Source organism: Watersipora subatra, chromosome 11, assembly GCF_963576615.1.
Source record: "Watersipora subatra chromosome 11, tzWatSuba1.1, whole genome shotgun sequence".
Lineage (NCBI taxonomy): Eukaryota > Metazoa > Bryozoa > Gymnolaemata > Cheilostomatida > Watersiporidae > Watersipora > Watersipora subatra.
Genome location: NC_088718.1, coordinates 13,538,341 through 13,551,480, shown reverse-complemented (window position 1 = coordinate 13,551,480; position 13,140 = coordinate 13,538,341). Strand labels below are relative to the sequence as shown.

The window sequence follows — 13,140 nt, the reverse complement described above, 5'->3', positions numbered from 1 at the left end:
AGAGCACTACATTGCTATGAGATGAGTGTACTACATTGCTATGAGATGAGTGCACTACTTTGCTATGAGATGAGTGCACTACATTGCTATGAGAAGAGAGCACTACATTGCTATGAGAAGAGAACACTATACTGCTATGAGATGAGTGCACTACATTGCTATGAGATGAGTACACTACATTGCTACGAGATGAGTGCACTACATTGCTATGAGAAGAGAGCACTAGATTACTACGAGAAAAGAGCACTACATTGCTATGAGATGAGTGCACTACATTACTATGAGAAGAGTACACTACATTGCTATGAGAAGAGAACACTATACTGCTATGAGATGAGTGCACTACATTGCTATGAGATGAGTACACTACATTGCTACGAGATGAGTGCACTACATTGCTATGAGAAGAGAGCACTAGATTACTATGAGAAGAGAGCACTACATTGCTATGAGAAGAGAGCACTACATTACTATGAGAAGAGTACACTAGATTGCTATGAGAAGAGAGCACTACAATGCTATGATAAGAGAGCACTACACTGCTATGAGATGAGTGCACTACATTGCTGTGAGATGAGTGCACTACATTGCTATGAGATGAGTGCACTACATTACTATGAGATGAGTACACTACATTGCTATGAGATGAGTGCACTACATTGCTATGAGAAGAGAACACGATATTGCTAGGAGAAGAGAGCACTACATTGGTATGAGAAGAGAGCACTACATTACTATGAGAAGAGAGCACTACATTACTATGAGAAGAGAGCACTACATTGCTATGAGAAGAGAGCACTACATTACTATGAGAAGAGAGCACTACACTGCTATGAGATGAGTGTACTACATTGCTATGAGATGAGTGCACTACATTGCTATGAGATGAGTACACTACATTGCTATGAGATGAGTGCACTACATTGCTATGAGAAGAGAGCACTACATTGCCATGAGAAGAGAACACTATATTGCTATGAAATGAGTGCACTACATTGCTATGAGAAAAGAGCACTACATTGCTATGAGATGAGTGCACTACATTGCTATGAGCTGAGTGCACTACATTGCTATGTGATGAGTGCACTACATTGCTATGAGAAGAAAGCATTACATTACTATAAGAAAAGAGCATTAAATTGCTATGAGAGGAGAGCATTAAATTGCTATGAGAAGAGTGCATTACATTGCTTTGAGAGGAGAGCATTAAATTGCTATGAGAAGAGTGCATTACATTGCTTTGATAGAGGAGCACTTACAGCTGAGTGTTGCTGATAATAACAGATAATATTGGATAAGTAATTGCTCTAAGATGTGAATCTGTTCTGAATGTCCTGCTACCTTCTGTATAACATGGTAAGTCATACAGGTGTTAGACTGTAATTACATCTATGTGAGGATTCTTACTTGAAAGCACCAAAGTTGACTTGATTATTTACTTCCAACCATTTTAACTTCCAGTTATAATTGTGTTTGTCCGCAATCTTCTTCCAACCGAGAGAGCTGAGGTGAGCATCCACTCTGGAATATACATTAGAAATCATTACTGAAGCAAAGAGTATGATGTAGCATTGCTAAAAAACTCCTGAAAAACACTTCTAAAAAAATTCAGCAAGTATTGAAAAATCTAGATCAGAAAATAAGCAAACGCTTTATTAAAAAGTGAATTAATATTTTGCTGAGAGTTTACACTATATAATGAAATATTATGTATACTAGATATATATCGCATGATTACATTTTTATTTTTGTATCAAAAGATAAATTGCAATGAGCTTCAGTTTGAAAACTGCTGATATAAAATGCTGAAGGTAATATGGTATCTTTATAGTTTAGCTTGAAAATTATTTAAAAAAACTATATACAGAAATACTTTATTTACAGTAAAAAGGTCACTCATTGTACTTGACGCCGGTGTTTTGACACAACTATACACATGTATAGTGGCCAAATAAAAGGCTACATGTAACTGTACAGTCCTACAAGCTTGCATTATCAAATCACTGTGCATAGACTTATGAAATCCCCTTCTTATGATATTTCAGATACTAATATGGATGGAAACTAACTCAAGGCTGTATAACATTCACTGCGTTTTCATGCTTTGACAGGGTTAGGAGTTGTCCACTGTTGACGATTCAAAGTTGCACTATATAGACCTTCCAAGATTTGCGAAGTGTCGATGTACTCTCACAGCGAGTGCCTTAGCACAAATTCAGCGAAGCAAAATGGTGTCGAAAGTATTCAAATTTTACCGTTTCTATGATTCGAGTGGAAACAACTCCGAAACCATTTGAAGCATGGAAACTCATTAATAATCTCAAGCTTGAATAGAGTGTTATCTAGAGAATTTTGAAAACTCTGTAAAAACAAAGAAGATGTGAAAGGATCTCACTTTTTCACTTTTTTTCTACTTTTAAGATTGATTGCATATCAGGTGAAACATCATTACTGCACAGGCTACTGAATGTCGCCGTTGATGCATGAAAACAGTGGAGTACAAATTATAGGCTAGCAGCAGAATGAATGTTAAATATTTATTCCTTCAATAAGAAATGCAGAACCAGAACCCTAGCAACAAGACCAAGTCAAGAGATCACAAAAATGGCGCTCAACACATTTTTTCTCAGTTTCAGAATTAGTGTGCCCAACAATGCCAACCCTACAAGCATTATTGCTAGAATTAGTAAGCCCAACAATACCAACCCTACAAGTATTATCGCAAGAATTAGTATGCCCAACAATACCAACCCTACAAGTATTATCGCTAGAATTAGTGTGCCCAACAATACCAACCCTACAAGTATTATCACTAGAATTAGTGTGCCCAACAGTACCAACCCTACAAGTATTATCACTAGAATTAGTATGCCCAACAATACCAACCCTACAAGTATTATCACTAGAATTAGTATGCCCAACAGTACCAACCCTACAAGTATTATCCCTAGAATTAGTATGCCCAACAATACCAACCCTACAAGTATTATCGCTAGAATTAGTGTGCCCAACAATACCAACCCTACAAGTATTATCGCTGTCAAATGCAACTCTATTGAGTTTGAAATCACTAGTTATAACTAAAGAGTTTGCTAATTATTAAACAACGTAGGACAAGAAATGTAGGCAATTTTTTATAGTTTGCCTACATTTCTAAGAGCTTTACAGCTAATGTGCTCAAATTTATCTATATTTGATAACGCGAGGAGACTGTATTCCATTTACTAATACTCACAATGGTTGTTGAACCCAACACTATCATTTTTTAACATTGTTAAAAAACATCTGTAACTTCAAGCAATGATTAACCAAATGTATAGATTAGCAGATAATGCACTATAAATAAATAAAAATATTACTATTTGGTCAGATCCAACTTTTGTTATCATATTGTGCTGAACTCATGGAGTGGCTGGAAACATAGGTGAAAAGGTCGTAACTTCAAATTTTGCTGCCCAAACTGTTTGATACCCGTCAAACTTGATATAAACTAAGAAGGTACAAAAAGATGAACTCACACAAAATTTTAGTATATTTTATTTGAAAGTATTGCTATTTTTCTATCATTTGCGATTTTTTTTATGTCTGAGGCATTTTAACCGTGATCAAGATTTTGTAAATTTTAATATTGAAACATGTTAACAGTCAGATCACCTCAAACAGAAAACAAATGCAAATGACAACAAAATATTGATACTTTCTGATAAAATTTACTAAAATTCGGTGTTAGTTCATCTCAAGTGCCAGCTTGTAATTACTCTATCTCTAAAATGCTTTTTTTAGCGTTTTAGATTTTTGCCAGTTCATGGACAAGAAAATACAGTAAAAACAGCGTGTTTAAAGTGTATATTGTAAGCATAACAAAGTAGACCAAATATATGGATACTCTAGATACTGTATACTAAGGAGTTAGAGGTAGAATGTAAAGAGGAGTAGACCATACATATGGATACTCTAGATACTGTATACTAAGGAGTTAGAGGTAGAATGTAAAGAGGAGTAGACCATACATATGGATACTCTAGATACTGTATACCAAGGAGTTAGAGGTAGAATGTAAAGAGGTTTACTTACATATGGCCACCATTAGCACCGCATATTTGATAAGTAGCCATGCCAGATGGTTGACTTAAATCTTTTAGCCGTGCATTTCTCTCTGCCCTCGCCCTTCTTCTAGCCTTATATTTAGAGCTAGGCCTTTGAGTCTGGTCTAGAGACTCTGTAATATATACTTTGTAGAAGGAGTCAGTGAAAGCCAACTCAGATGTGGCAAAACTCACATCGATATGAATAATGTCACTGAACTGGTGGCCTGCATCTGCTCATGAAATGTTTATGAAGGTTTACTATGGAACATGTTTGATAGAAATCCACTCACGGCACAAGCAAGTTAGGCAACTTATTTGTTTGACCCAATTAGTGTCTGTAGAAGTCTTATTATCAGGTAAAATGATAAACTTAAACATTTGGTTCCTAATTGTAAGCAAATGTCAAAGATATAGACACATAGGACCACCCATAATAGTGAGTACAGAAAGCACCTGAATGGGTAGTCAAACACAGGCGTTAGAACACTCTTGCTATAAAAAAGCGATCACTAAATGTCCAAGAGACAGTGTTCTTCAGCTATTGTGTTTTGGGTTTTGAATCTATGGTAATGACTTCTGTTTCTATAGAAATTGTGGCATTTCAAGATTAAGAATTGGGCAACCTGTGCAATCAGATAATACACTGTCAAACCTCTACGTGTGATGTTAAGTGATGTGGAGAGCCGCTTTGTATCTCAAAACCTTCATATGTTGAGTCAAATATTCCTATTAGAATATATTATAGTTGGTTTAATTTGTTTCATAGCTCCTGAGGCTATTACAACTCCTTAATGATTTCTTCATATCCATTGCAATTACACATGGGGTATAAATAAAACATGAGGTATTATAGAATTATACATAAAAATAAATGCAAACAAAATTTAAATATAAAAAAATAAACTAATAAAGTAAGAATTATTTTTATGTGCGCAACAATAACTATTCATTTTTATTGTCACTGTAGAATAACAGTTTAGACTCAGTGACGCTTAGGTTTGGAGATAGAAGTGACGGGATCCTTTGTTCTGCCTTAGACTAAGAGAAATTTAAGCTAAATTAGTTTGCATATTATTTATTACTTATGTTTTTTAACATTATGTTTTTTTAACACTGACTTTTAAATTTTTACTAGCCTTTTTACTTTTACCCTGTTACTTTGAGAAACCCGTGAGCATTTTAAATTACTTACAGTGTAAATTTAGATGTCAGCTAAAGTCAATGCTAGTGTATTTGGATGTTGAGGTGAGTGTAAGTAAAGGTTTAATAGTATGCATGTATTTACCATGTTCATGTGAGTGGTGGTCTCTAAAACAAGCATGCGTGTCACACCGCATTTGTACTAACTAACTTATTGAATATTTACTAAAGCCTGGGATCTATAAATATATGGCCCTAGTTTAGAAGGATCAGATTTTACTTATAACAAAGCCTTCAAAGGATTAAATGTTTATGCGCATTAGTACCCTGGCAGTTTGGTGTTCCGTGAGAGATTGTCAGGTGCACTAACTATATGTACAATTATTTTGGAATGCCAGTGTGGTGGATTGGCGCAGCTATTGGAGGGTCAGTGCACCATGCAAAATGTCGTGAGTTTGAACCTCACATGGAGCAAATCTTTTTTCTATTTTTCAAGTGTTTCTATAAACAGACAGATGGAAACAGCTCTTATTATAGTAAAGATTATTTTTGATTATTGTTATACTATTTTTAATTACTTTTAAAATAAACAAAGTTAAAAACAATATACAGTTTCTATAGCTATTTCAGAGTTTAGATATTTTAAAGAACTCTGGCTCTGGGAGGCATAATAAATGTAACCAAACACTCATCACCAAAATTCTAGTTATCTGATTAGTAGTTAGTGTCAGCAAGAAAGAATTATTCAGCAAAAACTTATATCTCTAACAAATGACACATAAATGCGTGCTTTCTGCAAGCCTTTAATTATTGTAACGATAACTATGTTACTTCTCTGACCTTGACATTCACCGACAGGTATATGCGTCTGCAAGAATAGGTAGTCTTACTGAATGCAACTTTTTACCAAATCCGTAAAATAATAGAAATAAAGCAATACAAGAAGAGCGCACGCACATAATAAAAAATAACTTCATACATCAACAAAATATAAAAGATACTAAAGGAGTACGTCTCTGCCAATGGTTAATTACAAACAGTACAATTGCTTTTAGAAAATTCGTGAAAAGTTTTTAAATTCCTATTTGATAATTTTGGTAACATTTTCATCAAAAACTTACAAGCATGTCACTTCATTGTCATTATAATTTCTAAAAACCAGATTAAGAGTTGTCTTCTCTTTTGCTATACAAATAAAGTAAGAAACAAGTAGACAGTTTTTTGTATTGTGTTCACAGAATGTCTGCTGCTTAAACTGTAAAAATTATTTAGTTCAAATGAGCAATGAGCAGGTGGTGATCTCTCCTATTATAGGCAAACTAGATGAATGCCCGGCTTTGTCCGGGTAACAAATGTTGAGATTTACATATATACAGTAGATGTAGTTCTCAAATATTATTCTTGTGATAGATTCGAAAGCTGTCTTTATGTGGGCATCTTGAAGATCATTTTAAAATTAATGGGAAGAGTTATGTCTAAATGAGAAATGTACCTACATCTATTATTGTCACACTACCTCCCACAACCAAAAGTAAACCAATAAACTGCACTAACTTGAAACCATGTTCATTCTATAAAAGTGAGTTACAATTGAACAGTTTAGCAATTCATCTAAAGCGAATGTTATATCGGTGTTCTCGGTTCATTGGAAAAGCATTTTTTTAGGTTTGACAGCACGGAAAACCTGGTTAAAGAAGATATCACTCGTAGCAACTCTAACTTGGTTATTGCAGTTGTCTCTACATGTCTCACCATGCAAGTTGGTGCAACAGCTAAATGTGCTCAAGCGCACTCGAGGGAATTGCTTTTTAAGTAATTTTTATCAGGCAGTCTCCTTAGCAAATAATTGAGTAGTAGTACTCCCTACTAGCTGTTCATGCATTTATTGTTATTCTACTGATAACCTGCAACTACTAGCAGACGATATCCCGCATAATCTGATAAAACAAATAATGATCCAAACCTTTCTGTCATACTACAGGAATAGTGTATTATAAGATTCAAGCAGCCAATGAACACATTCCTTGTTAACGATGTTACTATGGCGTTTTAGTAGAGGTTTGGACACACACGCTCAAACTGTACGACGGTGTGTGATCTACAGTATGACTTTATGAATGTACTCAATGCTAGTATACCAGCCGCATCACACATACATGTAATAGAGGACAGATGAACTATAACGAAGCGGCAGATATTATGTTTAATGCAAAAAGAACATCACCAGACAAAGATAACGTGAAATTTCACAAACACTAGTTCATCTGAAGCCGCAATCAAAAGGCACACACACAGAGCAAAAGTAAAAGGTCCTAGGGGAACTCCTTACTTATTTCTTAACGGCAGTGCTGCAACATTTTAGTAGAGGATCGAAACCACACAATCTGTGCAATCGCCGTGATCTATGACTTCATGGATGCAGTGAATCCAATCATGCAAACACATTCTGAACAATGTAATCGAGGCCAAATGAACAATATAAGGAAGAAGACTTTCAAGTTGAAGGGAAAACATCAGTCTAAGATAAAGTGAAAATTTCACAAACACTAGTTACCCTGTGACTCCTAGCAAAATGCAAACACACAGAGCAAAAGTAAAAGGTCTTCAGGTGACCCCTTATTAATCCTTTCCGATTTTGCTATCTACCTAGTACATATAGGGCTAGTAGATTAAGTTGCCTGTCAGATCAGAGACACAACACAATACAATACACCTCTATTACTTACCATCTGTCGGCCCGAGATATAGCTACACTTGCTGGCTCGTGCTTAATGTTAGCGCAGTGCTGCTAGGCAACTATTGACTATCATTGCGGGTAAGCAGTCAATGATGCCAATGGACTTTTTCATAGTGCACCGCTACAACGCTTGCCTTATGAAAGCGCTCCTTTTATTGTTCACTTATATAAAGTTGTTCTATTGTTTGGAGCGATACCGCATGAAAGGAGCAGTGGTTTATTTCAATGGATGACCGAGGGAAATTACATGCCATGTAGTTTCATTAATGTTCTAAAAAGAAACATAAATATTTATTCCCTAATCAGCTGCGTAAGGCGAAGTTGAGAAACTTACCGAGTGATGTATACATGGATGACTAGCGTGTACACAATGCAGCTGAGTTGAATATATCAAATGAAAACACTAAATATAGCACAGCCGCATCTGAAGGCCACCAGTTAAGAATTAGATGCTGAGAAACAAACTCCTTTTACTCCGGCCTTTCAAACAAATGCATTATAGTATTTGCTGTAAGTGGAAAACAGTTTTCATAACCAGGCTGATCTGTTGTCATGCTATCCAATAAGAATCAGCATCGGAAGTTGTTCCTGTATGTGATTGGCTGTTTGGAAAGCATCCTGGAGATATCTATTTTCTAATCAGATTTTCAACACTACAAGGACGTTGTTTTGTTTAAAGAGGAATATTACTAGTGTGATGACAGTATAGCTGGTCAAATAATCTGCTGACGAATCAAGGAATGATCCGGATAGCAAAAGTTACAGACAATGCAACTTATTTCATCCTTGTACCTTCATAAACAAATTTTTGTTAGATAGCCTGTAATCCTTGCAGAATCTTTGCATCGTCTTTAGAGCAGGTGCTCTAAATTGTGTTACAAAAAGATAACAGATATGATATTATGGATACAAAATAAACCTTATACATTTGTCTTAAAATACAAAAACTGTGTTTTCCTTTTAGAGTGGTATAATGAATAGTAAATTACTAAAGGTTGTTGTGTTGTTAACCATTGCATATTCCTGTAGTTTACATAAAATCGCTATATACTGAAATTGCACAAATCTACTTAGAATCCATCTTGTGACCTAGTTTGAGGGTCTATAATTTTAAGTGTAATAAAACAGACTATGGCATAGTTTGTGGCCAAATGGGCCCTATGCCATGAGATTTGACTGAGAAACAGTTGTCAATACACTGGGATCATCTGATTGGATCAAATTTTTAGCAGGTGTCAATGCAATTCATATGTACGGATACAAGCTCATACCTGCATGGCCTTGTGTAGATATTGGTATGCTGACACAACCTCCTAGTATTTCAGTTTAGAGAGATCTCATATGTCCAAAGGAAAATATTACCACAAGGTTACGATGTCGTAAGAAGTTTTCCTATTGCCCCCCACCTAACATTTTCAGGCAAAACTTCAATTGTTACGATTTTTAGAGATTAATGCCAAATTCCAAAGGATATTTGTGTAAGCAACTACTAGTAGGCATCAAAAAGACAAACTGTACATAAGATAAAGAGCTGAAATAGAGGTAAAATAACACGAGCAACTATTTCTAGGCTTGATAACCAACAACCAGAGATAAATATACAATTCAGTTGTAATTTCATTCCTTACAGACTGCCACATCTACAAACAATTTAATGGATAGTCTCTAAATAAATTTTGATGCCTTGAAAAATGTACCTCACTTGCTTTTATTCTATATTTTATTATTTTACATATGATCTAACACTGTATTATCTTGTACCATGTTATATACTGTACTGTAGTATATAATACTACGCTTTATTATGTTGTATAGTGTATGATATTACATCATGTTATATTGTATAATATAATATTGTATTAGCATTATTGTATTATTTATAATTGCTTTACATGCATCTTATACCAAATTCATTATATATTTGTTTTTATTTAGTATCTAAAGCATTGTAAAGACTACATGTAAGCGAAACAATACTTATGCACAAAAATACAATGAGACAAGGTGTTGACATTGCATCATTCCGCAAAAATCAATCCATATATTTCTCAAAGTTTATTATCGTTGTATATATCCAGCTATAGCTATTGAAATTTGAAATCTTGGAATAAAGAATCTGTACTGTTGAAAATTTGATCTCGACCCCTCCCATTCACCGGTTCGACACCATACCACTTCGGCCACAAGATTGATAGATTCACCTGATGATATATGTCACTATATGGGAGCAAATACACTAAGGCTTTGCTTACTACGCAAGGGGATGGCATGACGTCACGGAAAGGGGTAGCTCTTATTAATAAGCTTACTCAAATGGATCCATTGGCATTGCGCCAGGCTAATAGCAAGTGGCAGGCAACTCTCATTACCTCTCATTGTTTATAAGCTGATTTTTAATACTCGGTCATTGCCGGGTTGCACAGCTAGTAACTAATGAAAATCAAACTTGTCGAGAAGCAATGCTAGCTGAACTAAGCCTTAAACAGGCACAAAGAGAAAAAAGCAATGACTTGTCTCCCCTGTTACCAATCAGAAAGCTGCCGGCCTGTTGAGTATCGAGCTGACCTGGTGATACAAAATCTGATATGGTGATTTGTAAAGTTTAAACCTGTATCTGGCAGATATGAGCATGTAAATAACACCCCTCTATGCTGTACCACCCCTGGATGCAAACTTTCGCTATTGTGTTAATCCAGTCACCGATGTAGAAGAATACTCCCTACAAACATTCAGACCAGAGCAACCCAACAGCCTCGTTTCAACTTGAAGGCGCCAATCAAATCAAATATATGCTGCTAAACGAACATGCATAGCCATGATTAATTAATCAAGTCAATAACTGTTATTTATGGGTATATATATAAACATTATATATTTACAAATTTTATATATAATACAGCAAACATGGAGCACATACCTGACCGCAGAGCTGCCATAACATACAATATGTAGCCACATAATATCTGTAGTCATTTTTTCTGGTGTGATTTACCCAAACTTGCTCAGCATGATACTGTACACGTCTCAGAGACTCAACGAGTTTCCTAATCTGACAGCCTATCTCTGTTGTATGTACACGTCTCAGAGACTCAACGAGTGTACAAATCTGACAGCCTATCTCTGATGTATGTACACGTCTCAGAGACTCAACGAGTTTCCTAATCTGACAGCCTATCTCTGATGTATGTACACGTCTCAGAGACTCAACGAGTGTACAAATCTGACAGCCTATCTCTGATGTATGTACACGTCTCAGAGACTCAACGAGTTTCCTAATCTGACAGCCTATCTCTGATGTATGTACACGTCTCAGAGACTCAACGAGTGTACAAATCTGACAGCCTATCTCTGATGTATGTACACGTCTCAGAGACTCAACGAGTGTACAAATCTGACAGCATATCTCTGATGTATGTACACGTCTCAGAGACTCAACGAGTGTACAAATCTGACAGCATATCTCTGTTGTATGTACACGTCTCAGAGACTCAACGAGTTTCCAAATCTGGCAGCATATCTCTGATGTATGTACACGTCTCAGAGACTCAACGAGTTTCCAAATCTGACAGCCTATCTCTGATGTATGTACACGTCTCAGAGACTCAACGAGTGTACAAATCTGACAGCCTATCTCTGATGTATGTACACGTCTCAGAGACTCAACGAGTGTACAAATCTGACAGCATATCTCTGATGTATGTACACGTCTCAGAGACTCAACAAGCGTACAAATCTGACAGCCTATCTCTGATGTATGTACACGTCTCAGAGACTCAACAAGTGTACAAATCTGACAGCCTATCTCTGATGTATGTACACGCCTCAGAGACTCAACAAGTGTACAAATCTGACAGCCTATCTCTGATGTATGTACACGCCTCAGAGACTCAACAAGTGTACAAATCTGACAGCCTATCTCTGTTGCATGTACACGTCTCAGAGACTCAATTAATGTACACATCTGACAGCATATCTATTATGTATGTACACGTCTCAGAGACTCAACGAGTGTACAAATCTGGCAGCATATCTCTGATGTATGTACACATCTCAGAGACTCAACAAGTGTACAAATCTGACAGCCTATCTCTGATGTATGTACACGCCTCAGAGACTCAACAAGTGTACAAATCTGACAGCCTATCTCTGTTGTATGTACACGTCTCAGAGACTCAATTAATGTACACATCTGACAGCATATCTATTATGTATGTACACATCCCAGAGACTCAACGAGTGTACAAATCTGACAGCATATCTCTGATTTATTTCTCTACTTGCAACACTTATCTAGGTAAACACCTGTTGCTTGGAAAGTTCTGATTGTTAAAAAGTGTGAGTGAACTGTATTACCTCCTGCATAAGATACCAGCTTGTATGCATTTATTTGTGACTGGAAGAAGACAACTCCACAATGGCATGTATAATGCGCGTTGTTATAAATTGCGTGTGAAGTAGCAACAGAGCTTTAAAATAAAGCCAATAAGCTATCCGATCGAAAAGTAGGACGATCGAAAAGTAGGACGGAACAAGTAGGCGGAAAACCCCTACAGCTTGTTTCATTTAAAAAAGATTTGCATACAAGCTTACAAACTGCCTGCTCACAACCACAGTGGTTATTGCAACTAAACTCCACAAGTTTAGTTCTGATAGAAAATTGAACACTGAAAAACTCAAAAGCTCCAGTTCTACTTAAAAAGTGGTTTTACTATGACTTCCAGATGAACTATATAGTCGTTCAGTTGAGCTTAAATGAAAAAGCAAACACCTTCTTTTCCTCAGAAAAAATACTGGGTGGAATGATGAGGTGTCCCAAACAAAGGAAGGGTACAAAATTCTAATATTATTATAGTATTCTTTCAACTCATCTCATAAGCTTTGGTTATAAAGTTTTGTGCCAAGCTACAAAATGAATTGCTCTAAGATTAATATAATCTTACTTTGACTATGAATTTTATGTAATCTATATTGTGATAAGAGCCGTGTTCATTTATGTCTGAAGCAACAGTTGGTTGTTGGAAAAAAGACTGCACCGCATGGGATTTGAACTCACAACATTTGGTTTCCACATCTGGCACACTACCACCTGTACTAATCATCACCTACCAGGATTGTAGAATAATTGTGCACATACTTATTTCCAGTGCTTTATTGACACACCTGATGATCTCTCAT

General features: G+C 36.0%; 1 protein-coding gene across 1 annotated transcript in view; it reads right to left on the bottom strand.

Annotated features, from left to right (window-relative positions):
- Positions 1 to 13,140, bottom strand: part of LOC137407823 (uncharacterized) — a 101,566-nt gene that overhangs the window by 15,427 nt on the left and 72,999 nt on the right. Inside the window, exons 9-10 of the mRNA XM_068094203.1 lie at positions 4,075 to 4,318; positions 1,408 to 1,521 (exon numbers count right to left, since the gene is read on the bottom strand). Of these exons, the coding sequence (XP_067950304.1) occupies positions 1,408 to 1,521; positions 4,075 to 4,318 (358 nt within the window). The remainder of the gene's footprint in view (positions 1 to 1,407; positions 1,522 to 4,074; positions 4,319 to 13,140) is intronic.